The following is a 23,234-nucleotide window of genomic DNA, read 5'->3' on the forward strand; positions in this document are numbered from 1 at the left end:
ACACTCCAGGCACTTTCTGCAGAAAATACTGACTGATGCATGAATTCATCCACAATTAAAAGTAAACCAAAATGCCTGTTAGCATTAAGAGGGATAAACTGATTCCTAACTTTTTTTTTTTTCAGTGCCAGAAACCTGCCAGGGACTTGTGAGAAGAGAACACAAAATCACTCAGTAATTTCTTTTAAATGAAGAAAATTTAGGGCTAAGTGTAAAAAAAAAGGAAAAGAGCACACTAAAATCTACTTTGAAGTGTTTTTATATATTGCAAAGGAGTTTTATAGGCAGCAGTGCCAGTTTATTACAGTGCCAGTGAGGATCAATGCTGTGAAAGTCAGTGCAAACCTGGTGTCAGTGGGGTTAGAGATGGACCAGCTGAATGTTGCTGCTTTTGAAGAAAAAGGGATGAACTGCTGGGAGATTTCCTATGCCCACTGCTGGCCCAGAGCTGAGCTCTGTTTGGCAATATTTTTTTGTATTTTTGCTTTCATGCTGATTATCACTTTTGCAATGTGTCCTATTTCTGTGTGGTAATTGGTAATCTGGAAAATTTACTTGGTGTGCAAGATTTAATATTAGGTCCTGCTGTCATGCTGACAATGAATTAGCTTTTTGGACTCTATCATATGTTCTCAGCAGGCACATATGTAATTAAAATGAGCCCACGTTGAGTTTCATATTAACACTCAAATCACCTTTGGCAAAAGGTCTCTGTGTTCTTTTGGGATTACACTCTAGGGCAATGTAATTACAGTGTCAAGTATAATTTTTACTTTTAAATACTTCTTCATTTACAATAATATTAAACTTTTCCATACTGGTTCACTTTTTGGATTTATAAAACGACTTTGTTCTAATAAAAAGGCTGCCAGCACAGGCATTCTTTTTCAGATGTTGTCTTCAGCTCTTGAGAAAGCTGTAACTGTTGTTGAACAGTAAGCATTTGGTGTCAGGAGATATTAGATTAGTTTAGTAAAAAAGTCATTCCAGAAATTAAGTGTTCTTTCCTAAAGATGGTATTTGCTGTGACAATAAGGTCAGGGTGGTCCAGTGTCGTAGGAGAAAGGGTGAGAATGAATGGGGTGCGTGTGTGGATGAACAGTTTCACCTTCTAGCAATTGTGTCTTGAGAAATAATACGAAGAGATTTTTCGTCATTCTTTTAATGCCAAAATAAAGATTGGGGAAATTAAATAATATTTGAAAGAAATTGAAGCTCAGGTGTTTTTGATTCTTTAGGCCATAATGTGGGGGATTGTTAAGGAGGCTCAAAGTTAATCTGCATTTTTATAGATCGGGAATTGTTCAGGACTGGAACATGAGCAGAATTTGGCTCAGACATGCTAATTCTCTTTTGATACTGATTTTACACTGTCCATTCTCCATTGATTTCGGAGGGGCAGCAGAGCAGATGGACTGAAATTCATTCAGCAGATGAACTGAATGAAGTTGTGTTGCTACTACTCATTAACTACCTCCTTGCCTTAACCAGTAATATTTCTTCTTTCCTCAATTACAGATAATCTTTGGGGGGTTTAGCTTTTAAGCTGTGGGGAGTTCCTGATGGGCAGAGCCTCACAGGAGTGTTTGCAGAGCAGCTGCTGCAGTGAGAGGAGACCTTGCTGGAGGCCTGGATGGATGCTGGTTGTCCAGTGCTGTGGGTTTGTACCTCTCTGTGCTGAGCTGCTGCACTGGGGTCCCCACTGGATAGTGAAGAACAGAACTGTTCCTGCCACAAAGCTGCTGGGGCTTTTTTCCTGCCTCCCTCTCTGAGGTGCTGGGTGTCTGAGGGCCGTGTGTGCAGGTGTGACCACCCGACAGCCTTTGGGTTGTTGCTGCAATCCTCTGGCAACGTTGCTTGTTTTTCCTGGTCTCTCTCCTTTTTTTTTTTTTTTTTTAAATAAACATGTCATTTTACAATCTGTGAGATGCTTCTTGCGTTTCACACGTTTTCATCTCCTAAATTAGGTTTACTTAGCAGTTTTGCAGCCAGTTGATGATTTTCATGCCCTACTGTACCATAAAAGCCAAGTTGTGAATGAATTTGTTTGGGGCTCTGTCATTTTAAAGGAGAAGGAACTGAATGACATAGCGACACAAGTTGTTTGAGCTTGGGGTTGTTTTTTTTTTTATTTTTCTCTTTTAAGCTTTCCCTTGTGATAGGGATGATCAAATAGCTTGTGTATGGCACGAGAAAACCCCAGATATGGGAAACCAATACTGCTGGATCACATCTAGACCTTCAAAGCAGTTTTTAGCGCTTGCTTTACCTGATTAAAATGCGTAACAACTTGGATGTGTGCCCTGTGTCACAGTGTGCTGCACCATTACGTTATTCCTGGAGATCCACACGAATGCCCAGCTCACTCGTGCCAGGCTCCCCGAGTTCAGTGGGGTGGGATGAGCTGTGCACAAGCAGAGCCTCCCTGCGCCGAGGTGCCCAAACCTGCCAGCACACAGGGAGCAGTGTTGGGAGGCAGGATCAGGCCCAGCTGCAGGAAATGGGAAGTGCAGAAATGAGGAGTTGCAGAATGGGAAGAGAGGCTGAGGGGCAGAGATAATATAATTTTAGAAATAATCTCCATTATTATTTTTGTCTGTAAAAAGTCAGCATGAATGTTTTTGTTTCAGGCATTGCACAGATACTCCTCTTGTGCAGTATAGGGAAGACCCTTCTACAAGTTCCTGTTTAAGCAGCCCCTTGACTTTCAAGGACATCACAGACTTGTTAAAATCTGAGCGAAATTTATAACTCATTTATAAATTATGGTACTATTGCGAGAACGCATTTTGCATACAAATTGTCCCCAGATGCTTTTAACAGCAGCCAGTAACTTATTTAGTCAATGAAGTGATGTTTTCTGCACATTGGATTTTTTTAACAGAACTGTGATGTCTATTGAAATACGGAAGAATCGCTGTATGTTGCTTTTGTTGAACATTTTCTGATGCCGGGAATTTGATTTTCCCTTTGTTTTCCTCTAGTGGTATGTTAATGCGATCCTTTTATTCTGTGATGGAGTAACGGAGTGCAAGTCCTTTATTTTAGCAACAAGACTATGCTGTTTTGTTCTATCCTTTGAATATACATCCTCATGAATACCAGTCCAAACAATTTTCATGAGAACATTTAAAAAATCAAGCTCAAGCTAATTCACGCTAATTTGTTCCTTGCTGGCAAAAACTTCATATTAAGAGTTGTTTTCCCTGTTGTTCCGAAGGGGGTGGATGTTGAAAGCGCTGACCCTGCCAGATGTGTCAGGGCTCAGGTTTGGTGCTGCTGCAGCTGGAGCTGGGGTTCAGTTCAGAGGGTGGGGAGGGGGCTGCGGGGCAGAGCAGGTGTTCAGCAGCTCTGCGCTGAGTGAACGTTTCACTCGCGCAGAACCCATCTCAATGAAGCATGGAATTCAAGATATGATTTTCAAGGCACCCTAATTGGATTAGAGGGATTGTGTTAAAGATATGTTGGCTACGAAATGTTTAGAGGATTAATGCCTGATGATTTTTTTTTTTTTTTCCTTCTTAAACCATCTTTACTAATCCCTCTTGATCAGAAGCAGCTTCTGGAAAGCATTCCAGCCAGGAAGGAGAGCCCAGCCCTACCTTTTCCATCCGCAGGAGGAGAGACATAGTCTGTTACATGCACTGCACAGACCAAAATTCTCCATTTTAGTTAGATCCAGAGTACTCATTGTCACTGGTGCTTTTTTTTTTTTTTTCTGAAAATGTGTATATTTATGCCCTTAACATTTTCCATATTAATGAACAATTTGGGGGTGTAAGGGTGGCCGGTGCAAGAATTACCATCTATCTATTTCTCCTGTGTTTTAACCTGTCTGTGTATGCTAAAATCTAGCTCAAGTAGTGCAGTGTCATTTATTCTTCAGATATTATTGTAGCTGAGCATACCATACAATTACATTTTTGAAGTCTGCTGAAGGAACCCGTGTTAATTGCTTACAGTAGAATCTATTTGTTGGTGGAAATGTCACAATATAATTATGCTGTGTTCCTTTGTCTGACAAGCAATATACTCAGAGAAGATTGTCCCTTTTTTTCTTCTCTGTTGAGTGAAATTATTCCCCTTCCACGGTGATCTTTTATGTAGTACATATGATAGCGAGGAGCACACAGGAGCTTTCTGGAAGCACAAAAGCTGATCAGTTATAAAATAATTCATGTGTTACTATTCACATGGACAAATGAGAAGTACTTTGGGTCATTTGACAAAACCATTGCTTGCCAGTGTCCTTTGACATAAAGGATATTTGACAACAGTTATGTGTCAAAAAATGAGTTATGCTGAAAAGTGGATACTCGGAGTGGAGAAACTGCAGTTGTTCCTGGGGGAATCGTGTTTTTAGGTGACCTGTTTTACATTAAATGCTTCAATTCCCACTGTTTCCTAGCTAATCTACCAGTGCATACAAACTCAAGGCATATATGTATTTATTGTACCTACACAGAGGTGAATCTGATGTCTGACACATCTTTTAGTGCCACAGTGGGAGATTCTGAGCAGCCTTTAGTCCCAGCCCTGCAGCCTTTGAAATCCATAAAGTTTAACTCAAAGGGATGCAGGGAAGCAGATCCCGACAGCTTTGGAGTGAATCTGCGCAGACCCGTGCTATTTATCTTTTCTCTCTTTTGACTGTATTGTGAAATTCCTGTTAATTTCACCCACCCTGCAAGTGCCAGCTAAAACATGAGGCTAAACTTTGCCGTTTTGCACCTCCTTGACACCAGGTATGAGTGTTGATTTTTGCTTTTACCTAGTGCAGCCTTTATTCTCAGTGCCTAACTTGACCTTTTCAAACTGGCTGTGTAACACACATGTGAAAGTCTTTACTTTTTTGGTCTGTCTCCAACACTACATTCGTAATTATCTTGAACGGAGAATAAAGGCTGACTCTGTCCCTCCAATTCTACATTGAAAAAATAGGAGACAGATGTAATGGAATCTCAAAGGGAGGATTAACTTCGAGTTTACAGAGCAGATACTCATATGGTATAAATCAACTTGGTCCTGGCCTTACACCAGCTGATTGTAATGATTGACTGTTAATTTCTTAAGATGTTTTGGGGAAAGAGATACTTTACATAGGACTTGAAAGATGACAGTAGAGTAAAACAGAAAGGGAAAACATTGATCAGGCAGGTAACAAACATGCTTTTATCTCCCTATTCATTTGCTGGTAGTCTCAGCAGTACATAATATCTCCTGGGAGGTTATGTGAAGTAGGGATGCGTGCAATTGCTTGTGTTTTCACTCCTTATTGATTATTCTTGCTGTGAGCATGAGAGGAAGAGATGGTGTAAAGGTTGCGGTGTGCCAGTCTCCAAACGCGCTGGAACAGACGCTCCAATCAGCAAGGGCTGTTTCAAATGCTAATTTGAAGTCTAAGCCTTGATATACTTCTGTTGCTATTTTGCTTAGTATTTGTTATGTTGGTATTGTTACTTTGTTTGATGTCTGCCTTGGTTGCTCCCTTGTAACTGATTGGCTTTCAAGTTTCTGTTCCTTGAAGGATTAAACTTCCTGATGATTTGAGGCAAAAGAGAAAGTCTGAACTGAAATAAGGGCATTTGCTACGTTTTCTTCTTGTCCTGCACAAGAAATCTAAAGGTTTTTCAGGAGGGAAGGGAGTGAGGCTCTTCAGAGAAGAGTTGACTCCAAAGCCCATTGTTGGTTTTGGCGTGAACCGTGGTGAGGCCATCACTGGTGTCCCAGCTGGGATGCGAATCCATCTGCAGCAGGAGGGCTGGCAGCCTCTGGAGTGTAATTCAGGCCACCTAAACCAGTAGTTGATTGTTTAGAAAACGCAGTTTGTGAATGAGGTTTTATAAATGTTTTAGTCTGGGCGTTTGTCATCAGTTTTCTTGGGAGTGGTGGGATGACTTCTCTTGTATGACAAATTCCTGTTCTCATCAGTTTGGGGCTGTTGACAGGAGCATCCTTAGCAACATCCAGTGGTGGATAAGATAACTAAACAAATGCTTCATTTCAATCCTTTCCCTTCTTTTTTCTGTAACCTGTCCCCCCCTGACAAGCACAGGAGCTGAATGAAGCGTCTCCTCCTGCAGGGAGCTCTCTGTGAGGGGAGGGTGGCTCCACACAGTGAGAAAACTCTCACACCTTCTGTGTTAGCCATAAAAGACAGGACTACTGGTTTTCCTTTTATCTTGGGTGTTTTGTCATGGAACGGGTGCACTCAGGAGCTGCTCCTGATTGCAGTGATGAGCTGGTTGGGCTCCACAAGTTTTGACTCTGAGCAGGGAAAGGGCTGCAGGTTTGTCCCGAGAGCCAAGCTGGAAAATCTCTTTTATTTGAGTTTCTTCTTAGGGCTGTGTGACACAGGCACCTGCAAATAGTGGTTTTCCTCTTTTTTAGTGGTTTCTGAGGGTGTTGCCTCTCAAACGTTAAGGCACAGAGTCAAAGAATGGCTTGGGTTGGAAGGAACCTTAAAGATCATCCTGCCATGTGCAGGGATGCCTTCCACTAGACCAGGTTGCTCAAGGCCTTATCCAGCCTGACCCTGAACACCTCCAGGGCTGTGGCATCCACAACCTCCCTGGGCAAACTTGTTCCAGTATCTCACCACCCTCACAGTAAAGAATTTCTTCCTAATATCCAACCCAAATTTCCCTTCTTTCAGTTTGCACCCATTACTCCCTCTCTTGTCACTGCAGTTCCTGACGAAGGGTCCCTCTCCTTGTAGGCCCCCCTCAGACACTGGAAGGTTCCCATGGGGTCTCCACAGAACCTTCTCTTCTGCAGGCTGAACAGCCCCAACTTTCTCAGCCTGTCTCCACAGGGGAGGTGTTCCAGTCCTCTTACCAACTTCATGGTCCCGGACTTGCTCCAACAGCTCCGTGTCCTTGTGTTGGGGCCATCGGAAGTGTTTGCAGCACTCCTGGTGGGGTCTCACCAGAGCAGGGAAGAATCCCCTCCCTCACCTGCTGGCCACACGGCTTTGGATGCAGCCCAGGGTTTGGTTGGGGTTTGGACTGTAAGGTCAAACTAAGGTGTGAGGTGCAAGAGGAATCAGTGCCCTTTGCAAGGAATATCGGTGTCCGTTCTTGGATCTGCTCAACGTTCCAACTCTGAAGTCCAGCAACGCCACTGGATATAGTAAAAATAGCCTGATGCTCATTTAAAAGGCATTCTGTATTCATGGTAATAACACTGATCACGATGTGCTAATTGGCTGTTAATTGATATGATAAATACTATTATTATGAGATTCATTCTAATTCATCATTAATTAATTTACTGTTGCTTCTGAGTGTTATTTATTCATGGCAGTTGGTAGGAATAGGGAGAAAATGCTTGACTAACACACTCCAGCAAAACTACAAATAATTGAGATTTGTCTCCCAGGAATGCTACCATTTTCATAATTAGAATAGTCAGAAAAGCAAGCTTGTTAGAGAGATGATTGGCCTGCCTAGATAAGTACTGTAGTAAATTAAGTTTAGTGTGTATTGCAAGTGCAGTACAGAGGAATCTGATAATTAGTCGGTCATTTGAAAATCATAAAAATGGTTTCAGTAATGACTCGATACTGATTGCAAGATAGAACAAATTTTTTTTTGTTAGAAATATGGTAGGCTGCTTCAAACCAAATGCTGTCTGCTTTTGCTAGAAATTTAGTGAATATGAGTGTGCTGCTGCTGCACACACACATGTACACGGGCCCTGGGGGTTGATTTTGAACAGTTCTGTGTTATCCCAACTGCTTCTGCAGGTTTTGTGATACAAAAAATTGCTGTGCTTGTTCTCAAGGTTTTTATATTTCTTCATTTACAATGAATTCTGCAAATCATGTGAAAAAAAGACACATTCACCAAATTTTTCTGGTGCGGGGTGTCTTTCTGCATTTATGTAATGGATGATGTCTGCCCCAATGGGTTCTTGAGTGAGTCTTGGAAGTGCTGCATGCAGCACAGATGTTAAGTGGCTGTAACAGGAGGATGACAAAACTGGGATGGAGATGTTTTCTTTTAAATTTCAGAACAGAGAAAGATCTTCTGGTGGTTTTCTTTGTTTTGTTTTGTTTTTTTTTCTCAAAAGAAATAAAATAGAACAATAAAATAGAAAGAAAAATCATCTTCTTGTGGTCCAGCTGTAAGTACGAAACAGTTTTATTTGTGTCCTCTCTCTTTCTACCTTTCTTCCTTCATGCCATTTGATTTTCTGTTCATGAACAGCAGAGCTGAACCTACGTGTGTAATTACAGGGAGTTTCCCTTTTCATATAAATTCTGCAGGGATGCAGAGCTGCTTATCAGCTCACAAACTCACTGCAGAGAAACTTCCTGTGATCTCACGAATGGAGTTTCCATCCATAAGGCAGTGACTCTTCTCCTCTGACTGCCCTAAGTTTATCCTGTCACCCTCTGAAATGATTAAAGAAGACTCAAAATGCCCACATCAGCAGCTCCTTTGTTCCAAGCCAGGGCTTCTTCTCAGCATGGAAAGAACATTACTGAAATCTGTCTCTTTAATGTTAAATGCAGTAGCCAGAGTGCTTCTAAATTATGTCTCACTGCTTCCCTCCTGCCTTGCATTGATTTTTTGCTTATGGGTTACTTTATCACATGAAGTTACAGGGGATCATAAATTGTTCCTGTAATTTTTGATAAAGTCTGAGACTGAAAAGTTGTAGAACAGGGTTGTTGAGATAAAACATTACTGCAAAAAAATTGAATATCCGCTCTTCAGTAGCAGCGTGGTTTCTGAAATTTTTTTCCAAAGTGCTCAATGCTAACTCAGAGATAAAAAGTACAGGTAACAGGAGTTTTAAGGAAATCTACAGAACATAAGTAGCAACACTTCCTTCTGTAAATCATAACCATCCCTCTCTAATCCCCATGCCCGGTTGTGCAGAACATCATCTCAACTGATTTTACCTCTCCTACTTTGCTAAGCAAGTTAAACCCCACTAGGAAAAGCCACACCTACGAGCACTCATGATAATTATCTTCTTCAGGAGCTTGGTTTGCTTTGCTGGAGCCCCTCACTGACCTGGGCAGTGGATGTGCTGGGCTCAATGGGCACACAAGGTGCTGATTCCCCTTTATGGTAGATATCTTATTTACCAGAGGAGTCTTCTGCACAGTGAACAGACCAGAGACCGGTGGGCATTTTACAGACACATAATTGTAATAATTAAATATATATGTGGAATCAATGCTCGCCTGAAATCTTTTCTTTCGCTGAAGATCTCCACAAGGGCCACCATGGGAACAAGACTGGAAGTGAAAACTGGCATCCCAAAGTTGGGACTAATGTTGCTAAAGAAAGTTTTCTAGGTTCCAGCATAGGAAAAATTGTCTTTTCAGCTAAGTACGATTAACACACTCTGCGCTTCAGAAGTTACCTCTGCTCTGCAGGGTGTCCTCACTGGAGGGTACTGCAGCAAGACAGACCATCCCCTCTAGAGGCTGATGGCAAGAGATGCACTTGATGCTGTGATGGACCACTGGGGCTTAGCTCCAGCAAGAGTTCTGGCTCAGCCCAGGGCAATGTTGCTGTTATCAAACCCTCAGACAAAGACTTCTCATCAGGTCCTGATGGCTCACTGGTAAATTGCTCAGTGACATTTTTTTGTGGTTTTTATATAACCCTCCAACTACTTCTATTGCTAGATCTGATACAAAATTTTTGTGTCCTAAATGAAAACACTGTGTTTATTTATTTATTTTTGGTCTTGCCACCATTTGAACAAGGCAAACCCATTTCTGCTCTAATCAAAATGGAAAACATTTTCAGATGAAAGCCAAGCCTGGAAATTTTCAACCTGCTGTGTCGTTGAGTTGTGAGCAATTGCAAAGGAGTTTATAGTGGAAATCTGAGTTCAGCAGCTACAACTCAGCTGGCTGTTGCAGAAATAGTCCCACTGAAGGGAATGGAACTGCTCCTAGGAGTTTAAGTAGGGACTACAGAACTCTGCCTCTTTGGAGTGATTATGGCTCATACTCCTGCTATAATGACAGGGCTTCTGATTGCATTTATGGATGTAATAGCAGTAAATACTCTGCTGAACTACACGGCAATAACTCTGCTAACGTCCTCCATCCATTGATTCATGGATCAAGGCTCAGTGTACGCAGGCAGCTGTGCTGAGATGAAGTCAGCTGCATCCAGGTATCTCTGTGCAGGGAAAATCCGTTGGACAGCCAGCACAATACCAAACTGAGAGCAGAAGGTGATGGATTGATTTACAAAACATAAGATGGCTCACAAAATAGATTGAAAGATTGCTTTGTGCTGCTGGGGAAGTGTGATGCCATTAATTAACAGTAGAGGTAAGAGATCAGCAGGCTGGCTCTGAGTTATATTGGGGGATGATTGAATGTAATGTGGCATCACAACAAATGTGAAAATGATTGCACTCTCTTCATTATTCCGGAATTTAGTCATACTGACACAGTTGAAGATTAAGCTCTTAATTATGAGTATTGATTTCTCTGGGCGTAGAAAATACAAGTTAAAATTGCACTAGAGCTGAGGTTCTCTTGGGAAAAAAAGGTACAGGTTTTCAAAAAGATAAAAGAGGTACAGGTTTCAAACAGAGGTACAGGTTTTCCTGCCAACACGTTGATGTCAGGCTTTGAGCAGGAAGGAAAAGGGCAGCTTTCGCTTTTCTCAGTAAGTTTGTGAAAGACATTTGGTGACGGAGCCAAGTGCTGTGGTTTGTTTCCAGTGGAGGGTAGCACAATAAATACTCTTTGCTACAAGGGCTGGAAGATGTTTGTTGTGAGCTGGGGGTGCACTTCCCCTTCTGCCGAGGTTCTGTTTCTCTGGAGCAAGGCAATGTGAGGAGTTGCTCTTTGTCCCCTGCTCCCACTGTGTAATGAAAGAGCAAACTTTGAGGAAGCTTAAGACAAGTCCTGCTTCAAGGCCAGGGCTGTTTCACCTGTGCCAAATGGCCATAAAGAGGATCTTCATTCACTCTCCCACTGACTCGTATCTGCAAAGCAATTTTGAGGGTAGAGCTGTGCTCCCAAGATGGAACTGTAACAATCATATTCTTCACGGGTTTTGTTTTACTTTGTATTAACATTGTGGGGGTTTTGTTATGGTTTATAAAGCACTGATGGTTTTTGTTTTACTTCGTATTGACATTGTGGGCTTTTTATTAAGGTTTGTAAAACACTGATCTGTGTAAATTATCCCAGGAAAAGGGAATTCCCTAAACATGCAGGACACTTCATTCAACAGGCAATACCCACACTGAGAGAAGATTTCTAGGTGAGACGGAGTGCACCTCCAGTGCCACTGAGACTGCCACAAGTGACCTGTGCAAGAGGAGATGGGAGTTCTCTTGTGTGGGCTTGACTCGTTTTTCTTGGAAAGGCAGATGATGGAATGTGGAGAGGTGACAGGTGTAGTGAAGGCTGGGAATAGGGAGTGCTGCAGAGGAAGGAAGCTGTCTGTGAATCCTCTGTCCCTGCTTGGTGAGAGGAAGGTGATCTTGGCAGCTACAGTGGCTGAGGGTGGAGCTGGAATCAGCATCTGGATTGAGCTTTGATGCATGGGCAGAATGCAGTGTAGTGATGTAGCTGTCAAATCCAAGCGCTTCCTTAAAATCCTGTTAGATTTTTGTCACCAGTGAATGGCAGGACGTTAAGTGAAGCCATCTGATGCATTTTCTGTGTACCCTGTCCCAACAGCCTGAAGAGGATGTGCTCCTACCTGAGGCAGCTCATTAACATGCAGGCACTGCTATGATGTGCTGGGCTTTGGTCTGCACGAGTTTTATAGAAATGAAGTGGCTGGAGCTGTTCAGGTCTTGACATTGCTCGTACAGATCTGAAGTCCTACTGCAATTTTCAGTAAGCAGAGCCTCAGCTGAATGTTTCCTGCCAATTTCATTTTCTTTGCAAACCAGGCTGGTTCTTTATAAGTGAAGTGGTCTGCAAAATCGAGGGTGCTAAGCAGCCATGAGCTAAAACCAGAGAAGTTACAGTATAGGTCAAAGTAGCAGATAGTCTGACAGATGGGAAAAGTGTAACTCCCTTCCTTGGTGAAACTCCAGGCAGCCACGCATAGGATTACATTTAAAAAGCCATAATAGTATGCAGGTGGTAAATGCAAGTAGAAAAATCTTAAACCTAAAGGAGAGGGAAGGAACTATCACGTGAAAAAACCCCAAAAAGGTTAGAGAAGGAAAACAGAAGAGAACAAAGTAAGCCACTGCAGGAATTTATTAGAGAAAACTGATGCAGTGAGGTGGTGGCATTTCAGGTGAAAATTTGAGAGGATTTTGTTCTCAGTAATTGCTGGATAAATGATAGTGTAGGTATTGACAGCAAGTTAGATTAAAATAAAAGGCCCACAATATGACTACTTTAAATTCCCCTCACCTTCTGCATATCATTGCAGAAAGCCAGTGATTTCGGAAGAGAGGTATCCAAAAATGTAATGAAAACCACTAAAAATATTTGAGTTCATTGATGGGGTATCATCAGCTTGAAATGAAAGCAGTTTAAAAGAAAAATGGCTTGTTTTTGCAATTGCAATTGCCCTTCATTCCCCTGTCAGTTCTCTTTGCAAGCACATTTTCTTTCTCTCACAGTCCCTTTTTGTCCCTGTCACTCTGCAGAAACCCTAAGCACGTGCATGGCAAAGCTCATCAGCTGCACAGGAGAAGCAGTAGAACTGGGCATAGGCTAATGGCCATAATAAACAAACTGCAAATTACAGAAGGAATTAAATCAAAGCTTTCTTTCTAATGTTTTAATATTCGTCTGAGTCCTAGTGAACCATTGGTGGAGGGTTTTTAAAAGAAATGCTATTAAAGTTGTTTCTGTCCCGTGTAAAGTTAAGAGTCACTTATGGGGCTAGAAATTTCCCAATGTCTGGTCTGAACACAACAGGGGAAAATAAAGTTGCAGTTATTTATGAGCAGTACTGCTGCAAAGAGATGTTCCTTGAGGGGCTGTGGACAGGGAGGGTGTGCTCCATGGGGCAGGGAGCCTCTGGGGCTTGGTAGGCTCTCTGGGGTTGTGGATCTGTGTGTGTTCCTGGACACGGTCCAGCAAAGAGCCACATTCCAGGCACAAGGGACACCTCTGACACGTGCAGCTTTCCTGGGGCTCCAGAGTGGGAAAAACAGATTCTGACTTAGAGCAGTGGGCTGGGGAAGCGCTGCTGAGGAGAAACTTGAAGGGAGATGTTGAAACCATTCCCTTCTGGGATTGGCTGCTCCCGTTGCAGCAGGATCTCTCTCTCGTGGCTGTCTGAAAGGATTGGTTCAATTACTCAAGGGCATTTCAGTACAATTAAGGGGATCAAATCGTTTGATCACCTAAACAGTGCTCTGCAAACATTCAGTCGGTCTGTTTTTTTCCAAGCTTATACTACTGCCTTGCGTAAGGAGGAGATGCACAAGAAGGATTAGGCAAAGGTCTTTTTTTCTGTGTCCAGCCATTATTTTGTAATTATCACATTTGGAAAAAAGAAACCTTTTGCTATTGTTTACTTTTATCAGCATATGTTTCCAGTTTCAAAAACCTGGGGAAAAGTGTCTTTCCCTCTCTCTTACTCTCACTTCACACTTGGCAAGTGTCTTCTTTCATGCTCCTTATATCAAACCAAACAGACATGAGCATGTTTTTTTAATAACTGTAGGAGCTGTTTTGGAAGGTGCAGTGGGTTTTGTAGCTGCACTCAGGCTGTCTGATAACTGAGCCCAGGAACAGCCTCAAATTTGTCCTACAACCTAGAGAATGTGTCTGCAGAAGGAGTCTTGAGGTGGTGAGGATGTGGAGGTGGGAGGAGAAGGGGGCATCACAAAAGGCACCAAGTGCAGAAACTGATAGCAGCTCAGATCTTAGGAATTTGAAAATTGTGCCTCTGGCAGGGGGGGCACCCATCAAGTAGCTTTTAAGACAACACTATTCCTTTCATTTAAAAAAGAATAAAATTAAAATTACAAGAGGAAATTTTGGGCAGGAGGCAGTTTTTTGGTTGGAGGCACTTTCCTTTGTCCACTAATATTCAAAATTTCAGGTTCTTTCTAAGTAGTTTTTGTTGAGAAAGGTCTTTTCAAAGTCAGAGCTCTGCAGAATGATGTTGTTTCATTGAAGAACAATGTCAGGTCTTGGATAAAATGATATTTTCTTACATTGTGTTCTGGTTTTTGAATTGCAGAGTGGCTAAACAAACCGAAACCAAAACACTTTAAATTTCTTATTAGAAATGTCGGTCCTGCTCTTCAGTTTATCAGCTCATCCTGCCTGAACGTCACACTGTGGTGCTTGCTTTAGAAAAGGAAGACCAGAAATTACTCTGTTAAAATAAAAATGAGCAGGAATTTTAAATAGTGTTGGGAGAGCCCCACTTCTCCAGGAGGAAGTGAAGATATCCAGGTTGCATTTTTATGTTCCAGGGCACATCTGCTGTTACAAATAAATGCTATCAGTCAATAATCCTCAGCAGCTGTTCAGTAGCAGAGTTCCACCAGCTTCTCAGCAGAGCTGTGCTGATCACGAGAATGAGCAGCTTTGGCTAAACAGGGGGTTTCCTTCTTGGGGAACATTGTCCTTGTCATTGTTGGAATGCTTTGGACACTAGTTACAAACTTGGAGGTGATTGCTTTGAAGTTCCAAATGTCAGTACTCAGATGGAGCTTGAGTCAACTCATAAACATCTGGGTACTTGTCTGTGCTGGTGCAGCCTTGTTCAGGATGAGGCCCATGGGTGCGGGCAGCCGCCCAAGGAGTGATGGTCCTGTGTGGGGACAAAGGAGAGGGCTGCAAACGGGATGGGACACAGGCTGGCACCCCTTGTGAGCTCTCACCCTGCCCTACAACGGGCCTTTGAGGTGGAATGTGTACTGCTCTCTGCACCCTGCCCTGTGGATCCACTCAGAGATGTCCTGTGTTTTGTTTTTGAACAGGAAAAGCCAACAACAATGTACAGTGGGATGAGGACTCCGTAGAGTACATGCCAGCCAACCCAGTCAGGATCGCATTTGTCTTGGTTGTTCATGGCAGAGCTTCCCGGCAGCTCCAGCGCATGTTTAAGGCTATTTACCATAAAGACCATTTTTATTACATTCATGTTGACAAGGTAATATATCACTGGTTATAAATTGCCTGTCTCACCATCTGTCAGTCTACCCATCCTTGTCATCTTCTTCATCTTCCCCTTACCTCTGCTGCATAAAGTGCACGTCACTTTTTGTCTCTCCATCTGTTACGTGTTTGGAGCCTCTTTTTTTTTTTTTTCCCCCTTGAATTTTCTTTCTTGTTGTCTTCTTTATGTGACAGCCTTCATGTCTCCTTCTATGTCGATGAGTATCTCCCCTTGTCTGTGTGTTGTACATTTAGTTAGCAGTAATTGATAAGCTGATGCAGAGTGAGGTGGTGGCCCACTGGATGGAGAGCTGACCTGAGGTGCCTTGGGCAAGTGACGCACTGTAAAAGGGAGGTGGAAGCAGTCACCTCCTTTACAAAAGCCCTTTGGGAGCTACGATGACAAATGGTGAACAAAGCTAATGACACTGGTTAGTGATCAGTGTAGCTGTAATAAAAAAATATTAACCAGGGTTCTCTGTACGTTTAGCAAAAGGACGTTGCGTGCCATGGCAAGTGAGGGCAAAGCAATGGCAGCACTCAGTGAGTCAAGAAGTAGGGCAGGCCCTTAGTGAATACAGGGAGGGACCATTTTGGACAGAATAACTTGAATGTATTGCTCTTTTCTCCTGCAAAGCGATCCAATTACTTGCACCGGCAAGTGCTGCAGTTTGCCAGCCAGTACCCAAATGTGAGAGTCACCTCCTGGAGAATGGCCACCATCTGGGGAGGAGCAAGTCTGCTGACCACCTACCTGCAGACCATGAAGGACTTAATGGAGATGAGTGACTGGCCCTGGGATTTCTTCATTAACCTCAGTGCTGCTGACTACCCAATCAGGTACAATGAGTATTTTAAGAATGTACGTGTTTTGTTCCTAAAAGGAGTAAGGATGGAGATAAGCAATGACATGTCTGTGCTGTGCTGCCAGGAGCAGAGGAGCAGCTTCTTCTGTTTTACAGCAGAAATCTCCTGTTGGTGAGCTGGTGTCTGCCAGCCACGCTTTAGCCAAGGATTCAATCCCCAGCCTGTACCCTGTGTTGCCTGCGGGGGACTTCCACTGAGAGGCTGCTCCAGTTAGTCATTATTCCCAGCAAAAGGGATACCTGCAAGACAGGATGAGGAAATAGACAGAAGTGCTGGGGCTCAGCAAATGAAACCCAAGCATGGAGAGATTCCTCCCTCCCAGGGCTCTGGTTATCAGTGTCATTTGATGTCTCAGCAAGTGTTGAAGGTATGAATATAGATTCAGGTGTTCCTCTCCCTTTTTTTTAGTTCTTTTTCTGTAGAGGATAATGGTTGTAGAAGTGACAAATAAGTTGCTAGGAGTCAATTATACCCTCAGCACCAACTGTTGCCTGAATATCTTTATTCAGATGGCATCAGGTTAAAAATTCCACACGCCATCACATGATAAGGCTTGTGATTTTCAGTGAAATTATATTCTTTCTGGATTTACATCACCCTGGACTCAGAGCTGCATTGTTTACTACATTGTGCAAAAGTAGATAGTCTCTAAAAAAACCCCTACCCCCCCCAAAAAAAAACCCCAAACCCAAACAACAACAAAAACCCAACAACAACAAAAAAGCCAGCCAAAAAAACCCCAAGTATCCTGAAACTGTTTTTAGGTTTTGGTTGTAAGAGCTAAGAAGAAGGAAACACAAAATTCTTCTTGTGGCTTCTGTTTCCCGCTATGCTGAAATGGATCAATGAAAGGGGAAGTGACTTTCTTGGGCAATTTTTATGAGTGATGATACAACATGGTTTTAATTCTCCTGGAAGGGAAATATCCTTCCACTGGTTAGGTTTCTCCAAGATCTCTTTCAGAGTTTGAATCCCTTCCTGAAGGTGCACCTTGGACAGAAATCACCACTGAAGTGAACAATGACAAAACCCCTGAGCCTGTGCCTTAGGAAGGATTTTGTGAGGACTGACCACCGGCTTTATTGCTGGTGCCCATTTCTAAGCACCCTCAGTGAAATATAACACATTTTGAAGAGAGAGATTGGAGCACAAGAGCTGAGACTGCCTTGATATTAGAACATGGGGATTTGAATTAAGAAATCACAGTAATTAAACATTTTTGATGTGCAGCAGGAAGAGATGTAACAATTTTGACGTATCAACCTTGCTGAGAAGGGAGGGTATGTAGTTTTCTGTATGTCTCTTGAGTTTTGGGAAAAGGCAGCTTGTTACTCACTTTCCTGGGGAGGAATGCTGTATTGAGGCTAAAAAGTGGGCTAGTGCAAGAGCATAAAGGAAGGGGTAGGTGATGGCACTTTGAATCAAACAGGATAAATTGTAGGAGAGCGACTGCTGAAGGTCTAGCGTGGTTGTGCACTCGTGCCAGCAGGTGTGGTCAGTTGTCCTGTGGTGCTGGGTCCACCCTAACCACCGTGTGATGCTGAGGCCATGACCTGGGGCGGTCTGAGCTCTCCTAGTTCCCTGTGGGGCCAGGCAAACCACAGGGCCAGACGGGGTCAGTGGCTTCCAGGCGTGGCCACCAGCAGCCAGTGGCTTTGTGGGGCAGGCTGTGGTTGGTTCAGTGTCAATGGAAGCTGTGTAATAATGCCACGCTGTCTTGCAGTCATTCCAGCTCGGCTGGAGAAATCGCAGGCACTTGTTTCTTCAGAGGGGAATTCTTGCAGGCACCTTTCCCCCTTGCAGCCACCCCCCGAGCTCTGGGTGGGCTCTCAATGCCGCTCAGTGCCCAGGCAGGGTCTGAAGTGCTCACTTCCCTTCCTGCCAAAGCACTCTGTTACCAGAACTGAGGGGAACCTGCTTCCTCTTCATACCGTGATGCACTTCAACAAAAAACAAGAAATCTTTTTCGGTGCTCCATCTTCAATGACAGTGACTTACAAATAGTGTTAAGTATTTCTTTTAATATGGAATATTACAGCTATAAACCATGGAAGATCCTGTCTCATCAAATATATATATGAGTCCATTTAATTTTCATGGTGGAGGTGGTATAAATTATTATTGTTAATAATCTTTAGGAAAGCATTACCTCCCTGCATAACCCAGAGCGAGGTGATTGTTTTCCCAGGAAATAGTAAATAGGGTGTTTGAGGGATTCTTTTTTTTTCTTTCAGACCCCATGCCATGTTTTGTCAGATAATGGGCATGGGGCACTTTGCACTCCCCTCTGGTTAGTCATATTGCAGTGGGTTTTGCTAGGTTTCCCTGCATAAGAACATATGAATTTTGTGGATTAGTAGTTTTTATCCAGAGCTGCTTCATATTAAGCTTTCGCTTCCCATCTGCCATTCCATCTGTAATACTGAAACCTTTACTATTTCTCTTCTGATAATAAAAGCTAATCCAGCCTTCTAAGTCAAAAACCCCATACTCAATATGTGGGGTTAATACAATATGATGAAGCCTAAATCTGTCCAGGGAGTAGTCTGGTATGTTCACAGACTACAGTAGAATTGCCAGGAGCCTTTCATCCTTCAGAAGAGATGTCCAAAAGCAGATGTTAAGCATCATAAAATATAAAGGCATGGGAGAAAAATATTAGAACTATTCATTTTGTGAGGGAAACAATTAAAAATGTGTAAAATAAAACATATGTTAGCCTGGAAAATCCAGATACTCTTTATTATTCCTCCTCGTGCCTGAATGTTTTGTTTGTGGAGTCTGTATGTCCAGCACCAGCACAGAGGAGATCTTAATCCTTGTGCTTCTTCTTACTGCAGTACAAACCACTGGCAAACAGTCTGGACTTAAAGGTGCCTCCCACAAAAGTATTTCCCTTTAATCACGAGGCAACATGTTATTCATTGGCCTAGAGTGAAAAGATACGGTGCACTGTCAAACCTTGACTTCATTCCGCTCTGTTCAACATTCTCAGCAGGAAAAAGAGGGATAAAATGGCTAAAGACAAACCTCCACAAGCGACTCAGAAGTGGGAGGTTGTGTGACTGTCCCTCCTTTTGCTTGGGCTCGTGAATAAAAAAGGAACACATGCCTGCAGGGTTCTCAAGAAATCATCCCTCACAGTTGTTGCATTCATAAAGAAATTAAAGAAAAGAGCGCCTTCCTTCCTTTTCCTTAATTTTTTAAATTTTAGTGGTGTTTTTTTGTGATTTAAAGTCTTTTCCTTAGAGAGCCTCTTTCAAAATCTTGTGGGACAGCTACTGATATCTTCAACCTCTTACTTTACACGGGTATCCATTTGCATTATTTATTGGCTCTGACAAACAGCATAAAGTAGTCAACCTTATGTTCAGGGACTGAAATTTCACTCCCAACAAGGTGAACCATGGTAGAGCATCTATTCATGCTGAATGTTTAATGTGCATTGCAGGAGTCCTTGGATAATGTGGCAGGTGAAGTGTTGCACCACTTAAATTAAGAAGTTTAATGAGATCATTTAACAGTGAATGTCGTGTCAGTGCTTACCTGGCCACGAAGCTTGTATAAAGAATAAACATGATGAAACATTTGAACTGTTTATAATTTACAGTAAATCACTGAGCCTCAATCACCAAAGGGATCACCAAATCTAATTGCCAGCTAATGCTTGGTCTTTAATAAAGGTCAAGCAAAATTATTAGCAGAAGCTTGGGGAGCCCTTTAGAATATTAAGAAAATAAAGTGTCTTATTGATGGAGCCAGGAATGCAGATACAACGACGTTTTCCATTATGGGCAATCAGGTATAACAAAGGAACTGAAATGAAACCCAGTGAAACTACTTGTGTTTTGCTGCTTGACATTATTTTAGGATGAAGTTGTGTAGCCCTACTTTCCATAAAGGCCTGGGTTGTGAAGACTCAGTTAAATGAGACGTCTTCAGTAGAAGTTTTGGTCTGGCACTGGAATGGGAGGTGGATGATAATACAAATAGCACCTGAGGTACTATGCACTCGAGGGAGTAAAAGGGATGATCTGACTGGGCCTGGTCCTTTGAGCAGGTGCCAATATGGAGATTATCTTTGCCAACCAGAATACCACTCAGAAATTAAGAAAACTGAGCCAGCAAATAACCGTTGACTGGCCTGTGCTTGCTTCATTGTGTTGCTCTCTGTTGGGCAAGGTAACATTAGTGATAAAAAGCCAAAGTGATGACTTCTAAACGAGGTCCCTGGGCAAGACAGTGTTTGTCAAGAGTGAAAAGGTGGGAGTTCAGGGAGGAGGTCTTCAGGTTTTCATTCTTGTAGTAGGTGAAAAAAATTACAACCAACAGATTTTAGAAAGAACTTCAACCTTTGGGAAAAATGCTTCAGCACTTCTTCAAGTTGTTTTTCAGGTGCTCGATCATGTCCTTGTTTCTGCCACTGGCTCACTTTCATCCCCTGAAAGCATGCGTGACTACAATTCTATAGAAACTTAATCAGGGATGATTTCTGTTCTTTCAAATTCACCATGACCTGCCCCAATTCCACCTGTGACCAAATGACACAGCCTTTGGAGCAGGTGACAGGGAGAAAAAAAGAGAATGCAGTTTGCATGGAGTGGGTACACCAGACTGGAGCTCCCCAGCTGCTCTTCAAAACGTCTCAGCTTTTGCAGCCTTTTGTTCAGGCTTGAAATGCAATATTGGAAATACAGGAAAATCTCCTCTTAGAACTGAAACAAAGCGCTTAACCTTCACACACAGCACTCTACCTTTGGGAGAAATGTCTGAGACCCAGTTGTGCCCTCTTGATGGCTGTGAACTTTGGGATCCCAAAGCCAGCAGGGCTGAGGAGAGCTGTGTAATGGCAAATAAGGCAAAGCCGTTGGCTCAAAAGGCAGTTCCACTTTCTCTCTGTCTCACTTCTCATCAATTTGACTTGACTTAATTTAACAATTCTATGTCTCACTGAGATTCAGACTTCAGAGCTGTCCTCTAGAAATATCTTCTTGCTGGCACTACATAAATTGATGCTGGACATGAAAGCCCGGATATAAAGGACACTGACTTTCCAGAGCTGAATTTGACCTTACACCCCATATGAAGTGTTGCAGTGCTGATCTGAAAAGCAGGCCTTGCCATCAGAATAACGTACCAGGCACTAGGCAGTGTTCTTTAAAGTGCCCTTTGGAATGTTATCCTGGGCTGAGGCACTGCTCAGTCGTCTCCCTGCATCAAGAGGGATGTGCAGCACAGGTAGCTTTTGCACTACAACATCTGTTAAGATGCCAGTGCCTGAGGTTTTTATCTCAGGATTGTCACCGACATTGTACGTGGTTTTGTTTGCCCGGAGTATCTTTATCTGGCAAGCCAGATGTCAATCCACTCTTAATGCTTCACAGGGAATCTTTTTTTCCTGTCCAAAAGGAACTTTATCAGTGTTCTTCTTGAATCTGCATTCTCTGAGAATTTCAGATTTGCTTCTTTCTTTAATCCCTCAAATAACCTTTTCTCCTCTTCTTTCCTCATTTTGCCAACACATTTGCTTGAAGTTTATACATATTTTGAAAGTTATCTTTTTGATTCGCCCTTCCACTTCTCTGTTTTACTGTTAAGCTATCAATGGTTGGCAAAGCAGCGGTTTTGTGCATGGTCACAAATGGGTGGGGTAAAATGTGGAAATTATTGTGGCTTAAAAATTTTATTTACCTCGGATGTTAACATAATGTTTTCTTCAAGCTGGCAAACATTAGTGATGGGAGGCCCACCCTTTGTCTGTGCGGGCACAGCAGCTGAGGTTATTCCATCCACCCTCCCCTCCTGGATTTAAGCATATAAAGCAGCTTTTAATTTGGGGAACTGACATCTGCAGCTCATAGTAACTCCTTTGGATATTTAGTAGTTCTGAGATCTGCTCCATAGCCTCAGACTGGCGACAGAAATAAATGCACCCCAAACTGGAATTGGCTATGCAGGCATCTTTCCTGTGCGTGCAGATTAAAGATGCATCAATAAGGCAGTTTTAGAATGGGGTTTTTACTCAAAGTGCTCTTGTACTTGGCAGCATCTTACCCTGTTGATTGCAGCGATGAACATGGAGCCCTTTCTCTCTTCCCATGAGGACTGAAGCATCTGAGGCAGCGTCTGGGTCCCCGGGGGATCCTCCCGGCAGATGAGAGCCCCAGATGCCAGACTTGCAGTTTGATGGGCACTGCAGCCTCTGAGCCCATGTTGGGCTGCCTGGCTGGTGGCCCCTTCTCTTCTGGCTTGGCTCTGGGGCTGCTCACAGGGAGGTCCCCAAGCAAAGAGCCAAAGGGTTTTCATCTGTTTGCCATTTGCCTTCTGGATGTAATTTATATTTTGCTTATTTATGACTGAGAAAAAAAGTCTGTCTCCTCAAAAAAAAGTTAACTGTGAGTCTGCCCTGGATTCATTTGCCATTCAGCCTGATTTATAAAACAGTCACAGCACAAATGTTGTGATAATGTGCACCATCATTTCCTAGGCTACAGTTCCACCTTTTGTCATCAGGATGCTACAGTAATGCCTGGAATAGTATTTCTGTGAGGGTAACGCTTGTGTTGGGGCAGGGGAAGGCAATGAGCAGCATGAGGTACCTGGCCAGCTCCATATTTCTCCTTCACAGCTCCAGGGATATTTACAAAACCTGTTTTTCACTTCCAACTTGTCTTTGTGGGCAAATAGTGTGGGGTGACCAAGCCTAGAAAAGAGTCCTTTGTGCAGAATGGCTTTTGTACTTTAAAGCCATGGTTACAAAATTCCCCCCCTAGCTGCCCCATGCTGGCAAAGCCCTTCCCATGGTGTTTGCATTCCTGGGCAAGAAGCTGCAGTGGAGTTTGAGCTGCAGTGGGATGTTGATTGTCAGGGAAATCCCAGGTGGGACTTTCCCTCTTGTGTGCTCTCCCACAGCTTTGCTCCAAGTGACTTTTACTTTTCATTAGTCTGAGGTGGGAAACAGAAGCTGCAGAGAAACAGGTCCTTGTGGTGTTTACCTGGGGTATGTGAGCAGAAACTTTAATGTCTCTTAACTCAGCTGAGTTTTGTTGGATTTTTTTTTTAGAAAGTTCAGTGAAATCATTATCGAATTCCAAAAGCTAAAAGTGCTTGAAAGAAGGAAACATTCCTGTTACGGCATTTTGAATGTGCTCTCCCTTCGTGGTCCCGCTGAATTCTCTCAGGAAATTAAAAATCTGCTGAAATTGCCATTAAGACACTCCTTTGTTTAGTTTTCAGGATGCCACTTACCATAAAACAGCTGCAAAATAATATCTGGTGGTAG

The 23,234-nt window shown here is 42.8% G+C and overlaps 1 protein-coding gene across 1 annotated transcript in view; it reads left to right on the forward strand.

Moving 5' to 3' along the window:
* XYLT1 (xylosyltransferase 1) overlaps positions 1-23,234 on the forward strand; it is a 177,770-nt gene that overhangs the window by 102,627 nt on the left and 51,909 nt on the right. Inside the window, exons 3-4 of the mRNA XM_066197743.1 lie at positions 14,908-15,080; positions 15,723-15,925. Of these exons, the coding sequence (XP_066053840.1) occupies positions 14,908-15,080; positions 15,723-15,925 (376 nt within the window). The remainder of the gene's footprint in view (positions 1-14,907; positions 15,081-15,722; positions 15,926-23,234) is intronic.

This window comes from Chamaea fasciata, unplaced genomic scaffold, assembly GCF_029207755.1.
Source record: "Chamaea fasciata isolate MVZ Bird 193981 ecotype frontalis unplaced genomic scaffold, bChaFas1.0.hap1 SCAF_16, whole genome shotgun sequence".
In the NCBI taxonomy this organism is placed as follows: Eukaryota; Metazoa; Chordata; class Aves; order Passeriformes; family Sylviidae; genus Chamaea; species Chamaea fasciata.